Source organism: Aspergillus bombycis (genome assembly GCF_001792695.1).
Source record: "Aspergillus bombycis strain NRRL26010 chromosome Unknown contig00038, whole genome shotgun sequence".
NCBI lineage: Eukaryota > Fungi > Ascomycota > Eurotiomycetes > Eurotiales > Aspergillaceae > Aspergillus > Aspergillus bombycis.
In genome coordinates this window covers 147,655-167,810 of record NW_019170040.1, presented here as the reverse complement: position 1 = coordinate 167,810, position 20,156 = coordinate 147,655, and the positions used below count along the sequence as shown (strand labels likewise).

The window sequence follows — 20,156 nt, the reverse complement described above, 5'->3', positions numbered from 1 at the left end:
TCCGGAGATATCCTGATATTGCCAACCCTGGTTAATTTTACCGTGGGCGGTGGATGTCTGGCCAAAGGCACGCGTATAGTGGAACGCGAACGCGTCCCGGTGGCACCCGCAGATTGGCAACCAAATTTGGGCTTCTCAGTAGCTTAGCATGATCTGAGTTAACAAGATTGAGTACACTGGGCCTTCAAAATTTGATCAATTTTCTACTAAGTTTACAATTTGGCAGGCACCAAACATGCCCATTCTGTGTTCTACTAATAACTAATACTTAACGTTTGCGTTCCATGCTTAACCAACTTTCACACCTCCTACAGTGATCCAGCCCTAGCCAGTGGGCATATCGTCGCAATGCCTCAGAGGAAGCCCAGCAAGTACGGAAACAAGTTTCGGTCGAATGCTGCATCTTTCAAACCGAAACGGACAAAGACCATCGAATTTTCTTCTCTTCGATCGACAGAAGCCACATCACAAGATGAGAAATTCGAGGCGATTCGGCTGGCGAACAGCATCGACGAATCCTTGGGATTCCCGCGCTTTGAGTCCGGCGAGAAAAGGATTGGTTGGCTTACCAATATGCACAGTACTTCAGTAGAAGATCCGAATGTCCCTGGGGGACGCGCCGGTGTGGACTATTACTTTCTTGAAGACAACGGCGGAAGCTTCAAGGCAACAGTTGAATATGACCCATATTTCCTCATCGCAGTGAAGAAGGGACACGAGGCTGAAGTTGAGGAATGGTGTCGGAGAATGTTCGAAGGGCTTATCAAGAAGGTCACGAGAGTAGAGAAAGAAGACCTTAAACTGCCGAACCACCTGCTCGGGCACCGGAGAACTTTCCTTCAAATGTACTTTGCAAATGTAAGCCATCTGCTAGAAGTTCGAAGGACGCTTCTACCACTGGCGGAAAAGAACAGGAAAAATGTGAATGTGATGGATACTTACGTGGAGATTTCAAGGTTTGTTGAACTGAAGCGGATGCTATCTGGATTGATTAGGAGCTAACTATGTTCTTAAGCGCGAATGCTGGCTTTGATCTCTTTGACGACGAAATAATTAATGAGTCACGATCTAATGGAACTATGGAAGCGAGTGATTTTATAATTGATATTCGGGAATATGACGTTCCTTACCATGTTAGAGTGGCGATTGACAAAGGTAGGCAACTCCTTCCTATGATGTGGGTTACCTGACTGACAAAATGTCTTGAAGATATCCGTATAGGAAAATGGTACACTGTAGAGGCAAAACACGGTGTGATCTCATTGACTTGCATAGAGGAACGAGTCCAACGTCCTGACCCGGTTGTTCTCGCTTTTGATATTGAAACGACTAAACTGCCGCTGAAATTCCCTGATTCTGTCATCGATCAAATTATGATGATTTCGTACATGATTGACGGGCAAGGATTCTTGATTACGAATCGAGAGATAGTATCTGAAGATATCAACGATTTCGAGTACACGCCCAGGCCCGAATACTACGGTCCATTCATGATTTTCAATGAGCCCGATGAAAGGAGTGTCCTAGAACGGTTTTTTGGGCACATAAAAGAGGCTAAACCGACTGTTATCGCTACATATAACGGTGATTTCTTCGATTGGCCGTTTGTTGAAGCGAGAGCAAGTGTCCTTGGAATCGATCTGTATACGGAGATTGGCTTTCGCAAAAACAGTGAGGACATTTATCAGAGCGATCACTGTGTGCATATGGATTGCTTTGCTTGGGTCAACCGTGATAGTTACCTCCCCCAGGGAAGTCGTGGCTTAAAGGCTGTCACTGTTGCAAAGCTCGGTTATGACCCGGATGAACTCGACCCGGAACTCATGACCCCGTACGCAAGTGAACGCCCTCAAACACTAGCTGAATATTCGGTGTCCGATGCCGTCGCCACATATTATTTATATATGAAATACGTCCATCCTTTCATCTTCTCGCTTTGTACCATTGTCCCCCTTAATCCCGATGACACGCTGCGGAAAGGAACAGGTACACTTTGTGAGATGCTGCTGATGGTTCAAGCATATCAAGGCGAAATCGTTCTGCCTAACAAGCACAAAGAACCCCCCGAAGCTTTCTATGAAGGCCACCTGCTGGAGTCAGAGACATATGTGGGTGGTCACGTAGAAAGTATCGAAGCTGGTGTGTTTCGAAGTGATATCCCTGTTACATTCAAGATCGATCCTACTGCCATCGATGAACTGCTTCGCGATTTGGACGCGGCTCTGAAATTCAGCATTGAGGTGGAAGAGAAAAAGTCATTGGATGATGTCGTCAACTACGAGGAAGTCAAGGGACAGATCTCTAAGCTTTTGATCGCTCTGAAAGAAAATCCAAACAGGGACGAGAATCCTTTCATCTATCATTTAGATGTTGCTTCCATGTACCCAAATATCATCACCACAAATCGATTGCAACCAGATGCCATGATCCAGGAATCCAACTGTGCTGCCTGCGACTTCAACCGACCTGGCAAAACCTGTGATAGGCGAATGCCGTGGGCCTGGAGAGGCGAATTCCTCCCTGCTAAACGTGATGAATATAACATGGTTCGGCAAGCGGTTGCAAACGAAAGATTTCCGGGCAAGACGAAAAACAGTCCGATGAGGTTGTTTGGCGATATGAGCGCTGAAGAACAGTCTGCCATAGTCAAAAAGAGGCTTCAAGACTACAGTAAGAAGATTTACCACAAAATTCACGACAGCAAGACAATGGTCCGAGAGGCTATTATCTGTCAACGAGAGAATCCCTTCTACGTGAACACGGTCCGCAACTTCCGAGATCGCCGATACGATTTCAAAGGCAAACAGAAAGTTTGGAAAAACAAGACAGATTCCCTCAAATCATCAGGTGCTTCGGCGGTGGACATTGAAGAAGCAAAAAAGATGATTATTTTGTTCGACTCGCTACAGCTTGCCCATAAAGTCATCCTAAACAGTTTCTACGGTTATGTCATGAGAAAAGGGTCTCGATGGTATTCACTAGAGATGGCTGGCGTGACGTGTCTGACAGGTGCTCGAATCATTCAGATGGCAAGAGAGCTAGTTGAACGTATCGGTCGTCCACTGGAGCTTGACACAGACGGTATCTGGTGTATGCTTCCTGGGTCCTTCCCCGAGAACTTTTCTTTCACTCTGAAGAATGGGAAGAAGCTGGGGATTTCTTATCCATGTGTTATGCTGAATCACCTTGTTCATGGAAGTTATACTAATCACCAGTACCAGACCCTTGCCGATCCAAAGACTTTTAGATACGAGACGCATAGCGACAACTCCATTTTCTTCGAGGTTGATGGGCCATATAAAGCAATGATTCTGCCAACCTCTAAAGAGGAGGATAAGAACTTGAAGAAGCGCTATGCTGTTTTCAATCATGATGGGTCTTTGGCTGAACTGAAAGGGTTCGAAGTGAAGCGGAGAGGAGAGTTGAAACTGATTAAGATTTTCCAGACTCAAATCTTCAAATTCTTCTTAGAAGGAACGTCGCTTGAAGAAACTTATGCTGCTGTGGCCCGAGTGGCTGACAGATGGCTGGATGTGCTATATGAGCATGGAACTACATTAGCCGATGAGGAATTGATCGAACTCATTTCCGAGAACAGGAGCATGACGAAGACCCTGGAAGAATACGGTAGCCAAAAGTCCACCTCTATCACTACGGCACGCCGTCTAGCAGAGTTTTTGGGAGAGCAAATGGTCAAAGACAAAGGTCTCAACTGCAAATACATCATATCTGCAAGGCCAAGGAATACACCTGTTACGGAGCGAGCTATTCCAGTAGCGATCTTCTCGGCTGAAGAAAGTGTGAAACGGTTCTTCTTGCGAAAGTGGCTGAAAGATGACCCTGGCGACTGTGACCCTCGAACTGTGATTGATTGGGATTATTATCTGGAGCGATTGGGATCTGTCGTGCAAAAACTTATCACAATCCCTGCTGCTCTCCAGAAGGTCCGCAACCCAGTGCCTCGAGTCGCTCACCCAGATTGGCTGCAGAGGCGGATCAATGTGAAGGATGATAAGTTTAAGCAAATCAAGATGACGGACGTATTTGCGAAGAGCGAGAAAAACCCACTGACAGACATCTCGACGAACATACTCGACCATCGTGTGCAACATGCCGGTGATATAGGTGAGGTAATTGCAAGCTCAACTGAGAAGTTGAAGTCCTCCCCAAACAGTAAGACATCGCAGAAAAGAAAGCTTCCCGAAGGTCCAACGAAAACTTCTCTCGACCCTTTTGCTAGCCTGCCATCAAGGATGCCGCCAATGGCAGATGATTATGTCGGATTCTTGAAATATCAAAAGCAAAAGTGGAAAATCCAAAAGCAAGCACGCATCCGCCGCCGCCAACTTTTCGGCGAAAGGACGAATATTGCTAATGACTCTTTGAGCCACCTTTTCAGAAACCAGGCCGAGCTTCTTTATATCAGCACCTGGCAAGTTTTGCAGCTGACTGAAACGACAAGGCCAGGCATCGTTCGAGCTTTTGTCTTGATTGATAAAAAGGTTCATACTATCACAGTCAAGGTTCCCCGGCAGATGTACATCAATCTGAAACGAGACTCTCTCCCTGATGTTGATGTTCCAGATTGTGAGGTCGAGAAAGTGAATCACACTTTGCCGAACGGACATCCTTCCGTGCATTTGTTCAAATTAACTTTGTCTGAGGAGACCTATTTGCGTGAGGCTGACAAGATGGATACACTTCTACAGCATCCAAGCATCGAAGGTGTCTATGAGAAGAGCATTCCTTTGAATGTTCGTGCTATCTTGAAACTTGGTAGTATATGTACTTTTGATGAGGAACAGCGAGGTGTTCTGGGAGAAGGATTAGATAGTGGATTTGATCTGTCGACTTTATGTCGTACATCATCAGACCAGCCTTACCTCATAGACTCGCCGCTAGTCTATCACTACCTATACCATGTCGCTTCTGGTGATAGACAGATTTTCGCCCTGTTCTCAACAACTAAAAGTGAGGCACATGTTGTTATCTTGAACCGCACGAGGGACGTCCAGGGCCTTCCGAACATCGACAAAATATATACGGATCTCCTCATGCGGAGGAAGCAGAACATGGCCGGAGATGAGCCTCAAAATGCATTCGAGTATCAGGAGAAGATACACTTCCGAACCACGCAAGTCACGACCAGAAGAAAGGCATATCTAGAGGTCGGCGACTTGATCAAGAAATTCAGAAGCGAAGAAACCCAGCCAACGGTTCTTGTAATACAATCGCAGCAAAGAAGTCGCCTATGCCACGACATCCCCATGCTGAGGGAGTATCCAATTATGTCAGTGAAACCGGAAGTATCTGATATGGATCTTCCCCCTCTAGGCTGGCAGGCATTCATTGCAAGACGACTTGTCACACACTACCTGTATCTCTCGGCTTGGATTCAGCATTTGACTATGCTAGCAAGATACGGCGACGTTCCCCTCTGCAACTTGGAAAGTGACGACCCCCGGTATCTTATTGACATATCATATGCCAGGCGCCTTCAACAGAACAATGTCGTCCTCTGGTGGTCTTCCAGTCCAAGGCCTGATCATGCAGGGTACGAAAAGGATGACATAACAGGTCCTCTAGAGAAGGTATCTATGCCATCTGTCAATGTTCCAAGCGCTTACACCACCGTGTGTATCGAGCTTGAAGTTCGCAATCTTGCCATTAATACTATCCTGACATCCTCGATCATTAACGAGATGGAAGGCGCCGATACACTTCTGGCATCATCCGAGCCTTCAGCTGATTCCAACGGGTCCGGCGTCCTTTATTCGGAGAAGGCGTTCGCATCAGCAGGTGCGATCGTACTACGGGAGATGGTGAAACACTGGTGGACTGAGGCCTGTGAAGGAAACAATATGGCAGATATCATGGTGCAGCACCTGATTCGCTGGGTAGAGAGCCCAGTCTCGTGTCTTTACGATCGGTCTCTACATAATTACGTGCGCATGTTGTCCAGAAAGTCGTTTCAACGACTTATGGCTGAGTTTAGACGCGTCGGGTCAAACATTGTCTTCGCTAGCTCTACACGCCTCTTGCTCCAGACAACTAAGGCCGAAGTCGGAAACGCCTACGCTTACAGTCAATACGTATTAAAATCGATCCGCGCAAACCCATCTTTCCATTTTATTGATCTCGAAATCAAAGAATACTGGGACTACCTGGTCTGGTATGATGAGTACAATTACGGCGGAAAAGGCTGTCGGGAAGTGGTCGGAACCGATGAACAGGAACTGGAAACTGTCATGCATTGGCAGCTCAGCCGTTTCCTCCCGGGCCCAATGCAGACAATCTTCCATGATTGGGTGGTAGAATATATCGACCTGATGCACGGCATCAAACACCCCGAATCAGCCGACTCGTCCACTCCCCGAATGACGCAGATCCCGATCGGCGCCGACCGACGAGGACGATGATGAAGTATCTGCTGCACTTGCGGAGAAATTCTCAAAACCCTTGAAGAAGCAAATATCTGGTCTCATCCGCCGTCAGCGGGAGGAGATGCTACACCCCGAGCTTGCATCTGACTACCTTTTCCCCGTCCTTCCCGGGGTGTTGTCGGACCCCAACGAAGAGAAGCGCAATCCCGTATTAGAATTGGTCAAAATGTTGATGCAGGTCCTTAGTCTCTCCAAGACGACAAGTTTGGAGAACCGACTTCTACGTCGCGAGCTACTGGCCATGTTTGAGGTGCGAGAGTTCAGCAAAGAGGGTCGATTTGAGAATCCGGCTGCCAGTCTGAAACTTCCCGAGCTTACCTGCAGCGCTTGCTGCTTGATTCGAGATCTGGACCTGTGCCGCGATGAAGATGTCCTCCCGGATCCCGGATCTGACCCAAGCAAGGCCGTGACAAAGCCCTGGCGCTGTCCTTTCTGCCAAACTGAATATGATCGACTGGCTCAGGAAGAGATCCTTATCGGCCAGGTCCATGGATTGATCGTTGGCTGGCAGACACAGGATTTGAAATGCTCCAAATGTGGAGGGTTGAAGGTCAGCGAGTTCATGGAGCATTGCTCGTGCAGTGGCAAATGGGTGGAAACCATGGATCGTGCAGAAGCGGAAAAGAAACTGCGCGTCCTCAACAGTGTCGCGAAGTTCCATGGGCTTAAGCTCTTGGAGAATGTGGTAGAAGGAGTCCTAGAACAGATATGATCCAATTCGTGCGGCTTTTTATGACTTCTGATCGGTACATATATATGTACGCGGGAGGAAGAAGGACTGCATAATCATCTAAAGTACTATACACGGCGTTTGGGATGCTTGGGGGGATAGTTGTTTATGTGGGAGGGTTTTATTGTATACTAAGTATATCCATCAGCGTATGTATGTATGCGTCTGTAATGCCAGGGAATTTTACAAAACCCAAAGTTGGGAAACTTATTTTGACCTGTCAATCAATAAGGTTGGAACCGGCGGTCACGAAGAGATCAGCTCACTTTCTTTTTCTTCTTTTCTCCACGGTGTTCAGATTCTTTGCCAGTCCTCTGCCACCTCCAAGAGTTTTTTGTTCATGATAGTTCTAGCATTTATATTTGCGGAGATCCATCGTTTTAGATCAGTCAAGCCCCCACTCCATCGTTTTATCAGCGGCGACGGTTATCGAGACAGCGTTTCAACCAATTAATTAACCCCACCATCGATTTCCGCGACAATTTCACCGCAAGTGCGACAGACCCATCCCACCGTCCCTGCGACCGGTGAACCTCTCAAACCGGTGGGCTCCCTTGCCAAGCGGATATATCTGCAGCCTAATTTGACTATAAGGGGTCGAAACCCCCTACAGCTAGTCGGTCTCTTGCTGACGATATAGTCAACAGTGCCGGCTCACGAAGCGCGTCCTATCCTTTTCTGCTCTATCGCGCGGAGACCAAACTGCTTCTTCCGATTACGAAGGACTCCCTGGTTGGATACCTTATTTCTCTCCTTAAATGGCATCCCAAGCACAAGCTCAGGCTCAGGCCCAAGCCCAAGCCCAGCGACCCAAGGTCCAGCCTTGTCGATACAAGACGGGGAAGACCCTGGGCGCTGGATCTTACTCCGTTGTGAAGGAGTGCGTACACATCGACACTGGTCGGTATTATGCCGCGAAGGTGATCAACAAGCGACTGATGGCGGGACGCGAACACATGGTATGGGTGTCTACTAGGAAATATCCAGAAGATATACACGATCGCTAGCAATGTGAGTTGACTATGATTGTAGGTTCGCAACGAGATCGCTGTGCTCAAGAAGGTGTCAATGGGCCATCAGAACATTTTGACCTTGGTCGATTACTTTGAAACTATGAATAACTGTATGTCTCATCTCGGATCCTGGCCTATGAATAGTAACCCAGGTTAACCGTCCCGGTTATGCAGTATATCTGGTCACCGATCTCGCACTCGGCGGCGAGCTGTTCGACCGTATCTGTCGTAAAGGCAGCTACTTCGAATCAGATGCTGCGGATCTTATCCGCGCCATTCTGTCGGCCGTGGCCTACTTACATGATCACGGTATCGTGCACCGTGACTTGAAGCCGGAGAATCTACTATTTCGCACCCCGGAGGATAATGCGGATCTTTTGATTGCCGACTTTGGATTGTCCAGAATCATGGACGAAGAACAGTTCCATGTTCTCACTACGACATGCGGTACACCCGGGTACATGGCGCCCGAGATTTTCAAAAAGAGCGGCCACGGAAAACCAGTGTATGTCTCCACGGAGTGCCCATCCATTGCAACCGCCTGAATAGGCCAAACTCTCGGTTTCCAACTGTACCTCTGACACAATGCAACAGGGATATCTGGGCCATCGGTGTCATCACCTACTTCTTGCTCTGCGGCTACACCCCCTTTGACCGCGACTCCAACCTGGAAGAGATGCAGGCCATCCTTGCAGCTGACTACTCTTTTACCCCACTCGAATACTGGCGCGGCGTCTCACAGCATGGCCGGGATTTCATCAAACGGTGTCTGACCGTCGATCCCGAAGCGCGCATGACTGCCCATGAAGCCCTCCAACACATCTGGGTCAACCCGCCCTACGACCCATACGCTGACAAGTCCGGCGAAGACTTGCTCCCGACCGTCAAGAAGAACTTCACGCCCGCCGTACACTTCACAAGGCCATCGATACCGTCCGTGCGATCAACAAGCTCCGCGAAGGCGGCGGACTGATGATGGACGGGGTGATGAGTGTAGACCCGAAGCCGGAAAGGGTTAACGGCAACCATGTCATCGAGGAACAATCACACCACGACGGACAGATGGACCTCGACGGCCGCGGCGATGCGCGCGGCCAGACGGAGGAACAGATCCGGGCACAGGAGCAAAGAGTGAAACAGATGGTAGCCGGATTGTGGAGTAGATCTGCGAAGAAATGACGAGAAAAATGAATCTGATGATAGATATGCCAAGATTTCTAGCCACCGTTTTTGCTTATGATCGGGCTTTTCTTTTTCGTTTGCTTCTTTGCGTGTCTTATACAGTTTTGTTTCTTGCTTGGTCAGTTTTGCTGCCATTGCTTGAGCTCTGATGATTGTTTATGTCAATGCATGATAATGCATTGACTGTTGATTGGTATATAAAGCATTTTCGATATATATGTATTTTTATATATATATATCGCTACTGCGGGAGGTCTCCATACTTTTGGAATAAGAATTAAACAGATATATAAAGAAATATCTCCTATAATTTGCATTGCATCTAATAATGAAGCTATACAGTAATACAGTAATCGATCTCCTGATGTCGAAGGAAATCGGGGAAGACTGGTACACCAATAAACCCTACATTCCAACTTCATCACAAAAAGCACCTCCATGCTTATACATTGAACAATATATATATAGAAAACCATACTGCATAGTAGAATAAGTAAGTATGCATAGTTCAACTACGATAGTAGAATTTAGCAATGGGATTAGACGTGATATGCCTCAATTTCGGGATATCGCTTAAATATTCAAAAAAAAACAATGTAGACCCTGAAAAAAAATATTAAACCGAACACGCCATTACCTCTTCATTGACACCATCACATCATTAGCCAAATAGACAGGCGGCCTCCGAAATGCACCTCTCAGGCCAAGGGCTAGAAAGTAACACTCGCAGAATAGAAACCAAGACTATCATATTTGTTCATACAGCTGGACTCAACAGCTTCTCACTCCCATCCCCCAGGGACAGAACCCACTGCCGCCATTCCTGCCATTCGGCGTAGCTTGCAGAGGCCTTCAAACCTTGATACTTGACTACACGGAAGTCGGAAACCTGCTCCCATGGATTGCTGGAGGTGGAGGTGTGACCTCCGCTGCTGCTACCTCTTAGGAATCTCCTGGTCATGCTTTCATGGCCACCATCCCAGCCTGCTTTTTCCATCAAGCTTCTCAGTGTCTGTTCTTTGGTCCACCCTTGCTCCACGGGGACGTCCGGTAGGTAGGTTGCACCGTAGCGTCGACCGCGGTTGATGAAAGAGATACGGATTCCATGGACTCCGAGAGTCCAGTCTAAAGCGTTAGTGCAAGGCTCAAAGGACCCAAGGAGGGTCAAGGAGCATGATAGGGTGGGCATAGCGGTGGCTGGAATCGGAGTAAAGCGGCTATCCTCGAACGCGCTACGACCGTGTTAGCAACAGACGTCTAGATGGGAGACGATCCATCTGCTCCCACATCGGGGATAATACATACGAGGTGATAGCGTAGGACTTCAAGCCTGCAGCAAGCTCCTGCGCCTCAAAAGTACCGATACAACCGCGAAGTGACTTACGGCCGCTCCTAGATACAATGTTCCAAGTTACGAATAGTGGATACTGCTGATCGTTTGCCCTTTGACGTCTCCAGCCGCTCGCATCGGACTGCAGCGACTGTGAGCTTGGTGTGGTCATGCTAGTAGTGGGAGTGGAACTAGATAGGCCTGAATGCGAGGAATTGCTCGACGGCGTGGTAGCGGAGCTCGAGCCCGGCGAGATCTGGCTCTGGAGGCGACTGATATTGGGTAGCTTCAATCCTCGAGGGCCGTTCTTGGATTTAGAGGATACACCGTCTATGTCATCATCGTCATCCCCAGACTGCAGGCCGAGACTCTCGCTCTCCCTCAGAGAAACCGACTCATCGTTGTCCTGGAGAGCGGAAACCTTCTTAAATTGCTCGTATCGTTCCCATAGCTCCTCCACGGCTGTGAGGCTAATGTGCTCTTGACCTTTATACGAGGCGGCGAGGCACTCAAAGCAGTAATAGCAATGGGCGGGGGTTGCCATATTCTCAGAACCGCCAGGATCACGGGGAAAAGGTGAAATAAATTACTGCAAAGCAAGGCAAGTGTCCTTGTCCTTGAAAAAAGCCAGGTTTTCTGTGACAGATCTTCTGATACTAACAGACACCTTGCTCCACCCGGATAGACACCGCCGCTTGCCGCTTATCTCACGAGAGGATACACAAGATCAGCACTACTTATGAACGAATATCAAGCCCGTTTGAGTCAGTTTATTCTGAGGGGAGGCAGATAGATCCAGCCGCGAAGCTCACTGTCTGGTTCCGTCTGTGTTTGTGTCTGGTAGAGGAGAGGGGGAAGGAAGAATGAGGGGGAAGTACTCCATTACATATCAGGCGTCGATAAGATAAGCTCCACGTGATGGTATGGTTGGTTGTCCTCCCGTGACCAGATCAGACACAGAAAAAGAGATTAGATTCCAGCGTTTCATGGAATTGCTTATTATACGCTAACGCAAAGGAAAACCCGAGACAAGCTCCTTAGGGCTACTGAATACTTCTCTGTAACCTGATTGATCGGCGGGTATTGTTCCAGGGTTATAGGGTGGCGGAACGTGGTTCGGTGGTGCCTGAATAACCCTTCCCGTGATCTATATACTATACTAACTTGAACTGCTCTACGAGGATTTGGAATCCTTGCCGATGCGCCTTTTGCCACGAGCATTACTTGCAAGTCAGTAAGTCCCTTTATTTCAGCTTTACTGACGTACATCGAGAGGGGGGGGAAATGAGACATGTAAACTGCAGGAATACTACAACATGCCTCCCTGGCCAATCCATACTTGGTCCGAACGTTCTCCGGGGACATATGTTAATGACCGGCCCCGCCATACTAATCAATATTTGGCCTCGCCACGCTTTGAAAAAGAGTCTTGAGAAGCGAAAAGGGCAAAAAAGAAGATCTTTACGTCAGCGACAGGATTTGAACCTGTGCGGGCGAACCCAACAGATTTCTAGTCTGTCGCCTTAACCACTCGGCCACACTGACGATTGTTGATATCTAGGCGCTCACTTAAGTAAAATATAAAGCAATTATTAAAATATCCCATACTAACCTCTTGCTACATGGCAGGCCAGGCAAGTAAATAGCAAGGACCGTCAAAGGGGAGACAAATCACTTCTCCCCCACCAAAAACAAAAAAGCTTTATCACTTGCATCATTATCTCTTAATATCTTACAGGGCTGTCCTTCCATACCATCACTACTGGTCTACCTGACCACTACATGCTATTGACGCTTCAGTCCATACGAGGCAGACAAACGCCACACTGTGTTTGTTTGTAACTGTCTTACTGTGTAGTAGAAACAGCAGCAGATCACTGGAGTTGTAAACACGGTGATATCACATGACAGGCGAGCCCTACATGGAAAAGGCCGTGGAAGGTTAACCAATCAGAAGATATCTGCCAGGACCGTCATATACTACTAGTACTACTAGAAGTAGAGTCTATCCTCTTGCTCGGAGGCTTTGGAAACCACACTTTCTTTATTTTCACTACTTTTCAGTGTGTATCCGAGTAACCCTGCTCTTGGTGGAAACCAAAGATCTGAGGATGACGGTGGGGGTCAGCGAGGAAGATTCTTGAGATTCCTCTAGAGATATATGGCTGGGCTTAGAACTAAGAATCCATGGAAAGTTATATACATAAGATTTGTTTGAAAGTTGTCAGTCTACTACTCGTACAATGTATTCCCCGAAGTAAAAATAAAATAAAATAAAATAAAGATCCTTTTGTTTTCTTGGACAGTAACCTGCATGCAGAAGTCCTGCTTGGGCTATTGTAATCTAGTATCGTCATGTCCTTTGTATCTTGAGTGACACATATATATATATGTACTTATAGTAAGTAGATGCCTTCCAGGGTTCTATGCGATCTCGCCGCGGCCGCAAAGAGCCCAATGCGCACACCTAGAAATAAAGTGCCTCCAACTGCGTACACCACGGTCTAACATTGGTGAGCGGCGCCTTGTGTCTGTACGTCCTGCCGAGGCGGCCGAGATACGGTCTATTAGAACGCTGAAACAAACGGTCGTGAAGCATGGCTGTTCCTAATTATTAGGCCAGGCGTATCACTTTACGACAGACCACGAGCTGATGATTAGTCGAACAGTCGCCTGGAGCAACCTTCAGGTTATCTGGGTGGAGTTGAAGGCTACCCGTGAGATAAGGTTCGTAGTTGAGCTGGTCACTATCACCGCCCACGATCATCCTTAGGTATAGGCAAGTTCAACATAGACAGCATATTTCGTGCGGGCCCTGCGCCGCCCGCCTGACTTTGAAGGGCTTCTAGCAAGTTCTTCGCGAGATTTATGTCGATATCTCCATCCTCAAGGTCGGGTATTTCCCCTTCATCTTCGTCATGGTCCTCGCTTGGCTTCCCTTCAGACAACACCTGCTTACCTGCCGATGCCATACCGGGGCGATTCAGGTCGAGTACACCCGTGCCTCTCAGCTCGGTTTCCATCTGTCGTGATAGCTCTTGTATCTGTTCAGTATCATCTTCAGATTCAGCATCTAGTTCTTCCACTCGATTACGAGGCATCGATGGCCGAGATGAGCCCTTGGAACCAGTTGCTGATGGCATTCCCATCATCTCTTTCATCATCCTCGAGAACTCCTCCTCATCAAAGGATGCCTCCTTGTCCTCCCCATCACTGCTTACTTCATCATCGCCATCATCATCACCGTCGTCGGAATCAGAGCCATAATCGTCAAAAAAGTCAGCCCCATCGAGACCGGCTGAATCGTTATTCAGAAACTCTTCAAAGCGTGCAACAATACGCTGAAGATTCTCCTGGGCGTTGGCATCGCCAAAACTACCCTTAGGGGGTTTCCCGTCATCCCTTTCCTTCCCTTTCCCTTTGAGCTCCCTGTCGAGATCCTCAAAACTGATGTCTAGCCACTTTTCGTCATCCTCTGTTTTATCCCAGGTAGAGATCTCCTCATCAGTGGGCAGATTCTCATCTCCACTTTCGATATCTTCCAAGACAAGTTTTATCTCCCTCACGACGGCCTTGTCTTGGTTTTGTGGGTCGGTAAGAAGCATTTCAAACCCACAGGCAAGTTTCATACCCAGTTCTGCCCTGTCATAAGCTTTTTGATCATCATTGGAAGGTAACACTCCAGCCCATGATTTTGGGACCGGGAAATCCTGGCTTTTGAGCTGGGCATAGCCGACTCTAGTGAACCGGACGCTGACCGTGACGAAATCCTCGGGTTTAAAGACGAAACTATCAGGCTCCTTAGCTCGGAGAGGTCGTAATGCAATTGGGTCCCTTAGATAGAAGGCTTCTACTGCTGATGATATATAGGCGGGCTTCTGGTGTAATAAGTAGGCGATCTTGCGTGGGATCCTAATAAGTGCGGAGTGAAGGTTTTCGCGGATTTGCTGGGGATAGTTGCGCAATCGATAGAAGGCCTCCTCCTGGATCATTGCTGAGCGCATAAGCCGTGCAGGTTCCTCGACGATGATCTTCCTCGAATCTGGAAGAGATAGCTTTTCCGTCACTTTACCCTTTTGGTTCTTCGGCTTGATGATAACAAGTTCACCACGATGTATCCACACCTACAGAGATCATTAGCACTATGCAATGGACTCACAAGCAATGATCTCCTTACTCGGTTATCTGCTACTTCGGGCTCCAGCCATGACGGGAGTGCCCCTGCAGCTTCGACGAGAAGAAACTGCCCATCACCATCTGTGACCTTGACCCAGACATCCTTATGTTTTTTCGAAAGCTCGCGCAGCAAATACACGACTACCCATTCATCTTCGATTGAGTCGCCAAAATTGGTGCGTCCGCGCAAAAAGGTGATTCCTAGTTATAGTTAAATCAGCATGGCCCTGTGGTTTGGCCTTAGTTGCGGAAGATGCAATCACATACCATCTTCCTTAGTAATCTCCAAGCGGAACCCTTCTCGCTGCCATATATAGTCTTTAAGGAGGTCCTTTATCAGTTCTGCTGCAGTACGTTGGACTTCCACCAAGCGCGATCTCGTTTCTGCGACTTCGTCGACGATAGCGGGGGTGGGGTCGGAGGAGATATGATAGAGCGAGTACTCGACACAATCGTCGGGGAGCTCAGGTTTCGGAATGGGATGAAAGGTGGATTTAAACCATTCTAGATCTTCCTGCGACATAGGTGGCATGGCGGCAACTTCAACACGCCAGTCGTTCGCAAAGGAATCAGCTTCGCTCTATCAAAAGAAAAATTACTGTCAATGACTTCATACCGAACGAGACGCGGCGAATCTGCCGGACCGGCACCCGTGACCTCAACGCTAAGCCATTCCCGGCTAGATATCAACAAGCAAACGGTTGTGGGTCCTCACCGCCCAAAACACGTCCTCGTAATGCCGCATACACGGCTTGTACTCTAATCCTAATCTACTTTACTGCATTTTAGTGTTGCTTCCCTTCACACGCGCCAAGATTTAGAGATGATCGCGCGCTGGAAAAAACATTGAGTCAATTCAACACCTCAACTCTTACGAATTTTTCGCGTGATCCGCCTTGACAATGGTGGTGCCGTACATCGACACACCGCGCACCGAAGTCGACGGAAACGCGACTTACCTGACCAATGGCTTTCGCAGCGTCGGACGGCACAACCTATCGGCGCTCGATTCGGTTGAGAACTCGTTCCAGACACCCTCGAAAGATGAAGACCTTCTGAAGGGGCTCGGTGATGATCGGAGACGAAGCTCCGGCGCATTTAAACTCAGTACACCGCGTGCAGGCACCGGTTCCAAATCGACAAGAAACGCGTTGAACGGCCGGCACCACCTTCCGACCGCAGCACCACCCAAGGGAGAATTCACTCCATTGATGCGGAGTGCTGCAAAGAACAATTTCTTACGAAACATGTCCACAGCGAGGGGCAACGGTCACAAAACCCCAGCATATATGAAGGAAGGTCGCAGCAATATCCATACCCCCGGCCTGCCGAGTTACGATATGACGGGTATCGACGAGGAGGACGAAACTGACGACCAACCCACGCCACTGCCGCAGGCTGCGAGCAGTAGTGTGCAAAGTACACCCCTTCCGGGGTTGTCGGGTAGAGGCGGGAATGGTCTCTTGAACGATGGCCAGAACATGACCCTAAGGGAACAGGAAAAGGTGAGCATTTCTTCCATGTATTGTTCCATAGGGGGTAAAATAGTGCAACTGACTTTCATAGATAATCGACAAACTAGACAAGGACAACTTCGGCCTGAAATTAAAGATCCACTATTTGCAAGAGCAACTAGAGAAAGCAGGCCCGTCTTACAATCAAGCCGCACTCAAAGAAAACACCGAGCTCAAAGTGTCGAAGCTCACGATGCAACGAGATATCTCCCGATATAAGAAGAGCCTCCAACAGGCAGAACGCGATCTCGAAGCCTACCGCGTACAATTTCAAGAACTCCGAGAGAAAGTACGGAGGGGTCAATTGGATGAAACATCACAGCGCGAAATGAATCTGATGCGGGAGGAACTGGAATCGAAAGATCATCGAGTCAGAGAACTCCAGGAAGAACTTCGAGACGCGAAGGACAGGCAATCAGAGGAGATTGAAAAACTCCGCGATGAGATCGAGGACCTGGAAGCCTCCCTCAGGGAGAAGGAGCGTACGATTGACGAGCGCGATGAGGAGCTTGAAGAGTTGAAAGACAAGGATAGCAAGGAAAATGGAGCACTCGCTGAGCTTGAATCCGAACTTCAACGTGCAAAGGAGCAGATGGAAGAGCTACAGGACTCTCTTGACCAAGCGAAGTCTGAAGCTCGAGAGGCAAGGGAGTCTGAAAGCCGTGCAAGGAGCGACAAGGAGGAGGCCGAGAAGAACTTGCAAGAGCTACATGATGAGATGGCGAACAAGTCCATTAGTACAAAGGGGCTGACTCGCCAACTAGAAGAAAAATCAAACAAGTTGGAAGAAGAACTCCGGACACTGCAAGAGCAAAACAGCGTACTGAAAGAAGAGCTTGAAAGGAAGGCCCGGAATGAAGCCCACCTTGAAGAAAACTACCAACGGGCTCAGCAGAGCATGAACGACGAAGGACAGAAGTTACATGACGATGTTGCACTGGCAAGACATGAACGAAATGTAGCTCAGCAGGAACGTGACACGCTCTCTGCTCAATTGCAAGAAGCGCTCGATGAGATCCAGCGTAAGACAGAGGAAAAGGAGCTTCTGCAAACACGCCACTACGCTTTAACCGATGAATCCGGTGGTCTGCAGGATGAGTTGGCCCAGGCGCAATCCAGGATACGAGAGCTCCAACACTCCATCAATGATGCGAAAGAGCATGCCCTGGAGGACGCCGATACCGTTCGCACCCAATATCGAGAGGAGATTGAGAGACTCCAGGAAGAGATCGAGGCTCTTAATCATGAGATTGAAGATAAAGAAGGTCAATTTGCATTGGAACAAGACAGATGGGAAAGTACCAAGCGAGCCTTGCAACTTCAGAAGGACAGAGCAGAAGACCAAGCGGCTGGCTTCAAGCGTACTATTGAGAAGCTTGAGCAAGTTGAACATACTCTTACGGGCAAAGAAACCAAGCTTCAAGAAGTCATTGATAGCGAGAAAGCGCGGCACTTTAATTCGGAAGCGGTCTTAAGTCGCCAAGTGAAGGAGTTGAACGACGAGCTCTTATCAAAGAGACAAATCATTGATGACCAACGAACTGAGCTTCTTTCAGTTAAGGAAGAACTTCGCCTCGCCAAACGCGAAGAGGTAGCATTGACCGAAAAAGTACAGGCTCTGGAGGACGAGGTCGTGGTATTGCAAGCGAACTTGGAGGAAGAACGAGAATACGCCAAGGGACGAATGCAGAAAGGCTCCAGTGATCATGACAACAGGCTGCAGAACTTGATATCTGAAAAGCAAAAACTTCGTGATCAGCTGGCCAATGCTCATGTCGAATTACATGACCTACGAACGTCGATGGCTGACCTCGAGGCTGAGCGTGATGAGCTCCAGTCTCAGGTCGACCAAGCCCAGCATCAAGTTGGCGACACTACCAAGTTCGATAAAGAAAAGGTTGAGCTCCGCAAGTCTACCCTGCGTCTCGAAGGCGAGCTCAAGAGGCTGAGGGAGGAGAAGTCATCGCTTGTGGAAACGAAGGAGGCTCTCGAAAAGCAGCTCAGCGCTGAAGTTGAAAGAGCTACTATGGAAGAAAATCGTCTTGCGATTGAGATCGATCAACTTCAAGACAAGCTGCAAGCAACTTCGGGTGGAAAAGATAGGGAACTGACTTCGGCAAAGAGTAAAACACAGCGTCTCGAAAGGCGAGTACAGGAACTAGAGGCACTTCTAGAGCACCAACCTTTAACCGAACATGAACACTCGACCCCGAACGCAGACCTCTCGATGCTGCGTCATAACCTAGACGAGGCGCGGAAACGAGAGAAGACCCTACTTCAGCGAGAAGCAGACCAAAAGGCCTCCGTCCGAAGCTGCAAATCAAGAATCGCCGAGCTCGAGAGAGAATTGCACGACACTATGATGCGGAAATTTGAGGACCACTCTCATGCGTCGCCTTCTGATAAACTCCACGAAGAGCTACGAAGCTTGCGAAAGCAACTCTCTGAGGCGCATCGCACGCTAAGAGAGCTGAAAATAAAGAACCGAGACCTCGAACGAGCTGCAATGAGGGAGGAAGACCAGCGAGACTTGCACGAGCTGCTGAGATCGTCTACTCTTGAGGCCGAGTCCTTGGCCCTGAAGGTATCAGAGCGGGATGCGCGATTGAGTGAACTAAGAGCCCAAGTCCGCAGGATCCGGGAGGAGCGCGCCTTCTGTGCACGAAAGGCAGAGGCGGCCATCAAGGACTTGGACTCTCTTCAAGAACGTTACAACCAATTTGTGGAGAAGGCGGGCTCCAAATCAGATAGCAAGAGCAGACACGACAAGGAGATTCTGGGCTTAGGCAAGGAGATCATTTGGCTCCGTGCTCGGCTGAAGCGAGAGGAAAAGTTCCGACGTGACCTGGCTTGGAGCAAGGGCCTGATGGAGCTTGGAGAGAGGGTCCGCGTTGCATGGTATGTGAAAATCCATCTATTCTTCTATTAGCCTACTGACTAACTAACTTCTTTCCTTTGCAGTAACGAGGCCGATCTCAGAATGATCTCTGAGATGGGAGTTAAGCCCCGTGATCGCAGTATGCTTCGCAGCCCACGACAGAAGCTCAAGACCGGCATATTCATGGTCAAAGCGATTGTACGGATGCAGCGCATGGGCCAGCAGTGGCAAAAGACGAAGAAGATAGGCGAGGGCCTCAAACGGGCCAAGAACGAGGTGCTGAAGAGAAGAGAGGCGTCGAGTAGCAAGGCATCGGTGTAATTGCCGTACTACTTTTTTTTTTGCGTTTGTTTCGATATAACCAGTTCATTCTTTGGCTTACGACTTATTTCCAAGTGATTCCCCAATCTGTTCATACCGGTCTCTAGGTTTTCTTTACTCCGCTGATTCTGTTTACGGGGGCGTTTTGACTGTTGGATGAAAGGATGGATAGGACTTATAGTTAGCTTGTCTTACTGTTGTCTGGACATTCTGCATATATCTTATAGCCTGTACGGGTTGCTGTTTTTTTTTGATGATCAGGATAATTGAATGAGAAACGTGGAGCTTGTTAGCTATGGCTGTTGTTTGGTCTTAGGCTCCTTTTACCTAATTGTTCTACGTAATTGCAAGAGTTCATGCTCTTGGATAACCATCGATCGGGTCTTCTGATATGAATATAGTAGCTACCTAGTCACCAACAATCAGAATTGTAGATTTGTATGAGCCAAGTTGATATTCGACACCAAAGATGAGGAATTAATAGATAAGCATTGTTCATTAGACTTTATTCTTCAGACACATGATTCATGAAATCAACACAATGAATTTGACACTGAATAGGCACAAAC

General features: G+C 48.3%; 6 protein-coding genes across 6 annotated transcripts; 4 read left to right on the top strand and 2 right to left on the bottom strand.

Moving 5' to 3' along the window:
• Positions 1 to 348: 348 nt before the first annotated feature.
• On the top strand, positions 349 to 6,419 carry ABOM_005517 (DNA polymerase epsilon catalytic subunit POL2; the record flags this gene model as incomplete). The annotated part of the gene is made up of 3 exons (XM_022532646.1): positions 349 to 956; positions 1,016 to 1,155; positions 1,210 to 6,419. The coding sequence occupies 3 exons, from the start codon at positions 349 to 351 to the stop codon at positions 6,417 to 6,419; spliced, it is 5,958 nt and encodes a 1,985-aa protein (XP_022389513.1).
• Positions 6,420 to 6,504: 85 nt separating this feature from the next.
• ABOM_005516 (DNA polymerase epsilon catalytic subunit A) lies at positions 6,505 to 7,155 on the top strand (the record flags this gene model as incomplete). Its single annotated transcript, XM_022532645.1, has 1 exon — positions 6,505 to 7,155. One exon carries the CDS (start codon positions 6,505 to 6,507, stop codon positions 7,153 to 7,155), a length of 651 nt encoding a protein of 216 aa, XP_022389512.1.
• A 776-nt stretch (positions 7,156 to 7,931) lies between these two features.
• Positions 7,932 to 9,159, top strand: ABOM_005515 (serine/threonine-protein kinase; the record flags this gene model as incomplete). The annotated part of the gene is made up of 4 exons (XM_022532644.1): positions 7,932 to 8,132; positions 8,206 to 8,296; positions 8,361 to 8,691; positions 8,781 to 9,159. The coding sequence occupies 4 exons, from the start codon at positions 7,932 to 7,934 to the stop codon at positions 9,157 to 9,159; spliced, it is 1,002 nt and encodes a 333-aa protein (XP_022389544.1).
• A 966-nt stretch (positions 9,160 to 10,125) lies between these two features.
• ABOM_005514 (AMMECR1 domain-containing protein) lies at positions 10,126 to 11,242 on the bottom strand (the record flags this gene model as incomplete). Its single annotated transcript, XM_022532643.1, has 2 exons — positions 10,126 to 10,600; positions 10,674 to 11,242. The coding sequence occupies 2 exons, from the start codon at positions 11,240 to 11,242 to the stop codon at positions 10,126 to 10,128; spliced, it is 1,044 nt and encodes a 347-aa protein (XP_022389514.1).
• A 2,206-nt stretch (positions 11,243 to 13,448) lies between these two features.
• Positions 13,449 to 15,406, bottom strand: ABOM_005513 (putative regulatory factor Sgt1; the record flags this gene model as incomplete). The annotated part of the gene is made up of 3 exons (XM_022532642.1): positions 13,449 to 14,822; positions 14,876 to 15,075; positions 15,142 to 15,406. The coding sequence occupies 3 exons, from the start codon at positions 15,404 to 15,406 to the stop codon at positions 13,449 to 13,451; spliced, it is 1,839 nt and encodes a 612-aa protein (XP_022389509.1).
• A 370-nt stretch (positions 15,407 to 15,776) lies between these two features.
• On the top strand, positions 15,777 to 19,587 carry ABOM_005512 (putative spindle-pole body protein (Pcp1); the record flags this gene model as incomplete). Its single annotated transcript, XM_022532641.1, has 3 exons — positions 15,777 to 16,379; positions 16,441 to 19,286; positions 19,350 to 19,587. The coding sequence occupies 3 exons, from the start codon at positions 15,777 to 15,779 to the stop codon at positions 19,585 to 19,587; spliced, it is 3,687 nt and encodes a 1,228-aa protein (XP_022389508.1).
• Between the last annotated feature and the right edge of the window lie 569 nt (positions 19,588 to 20,156).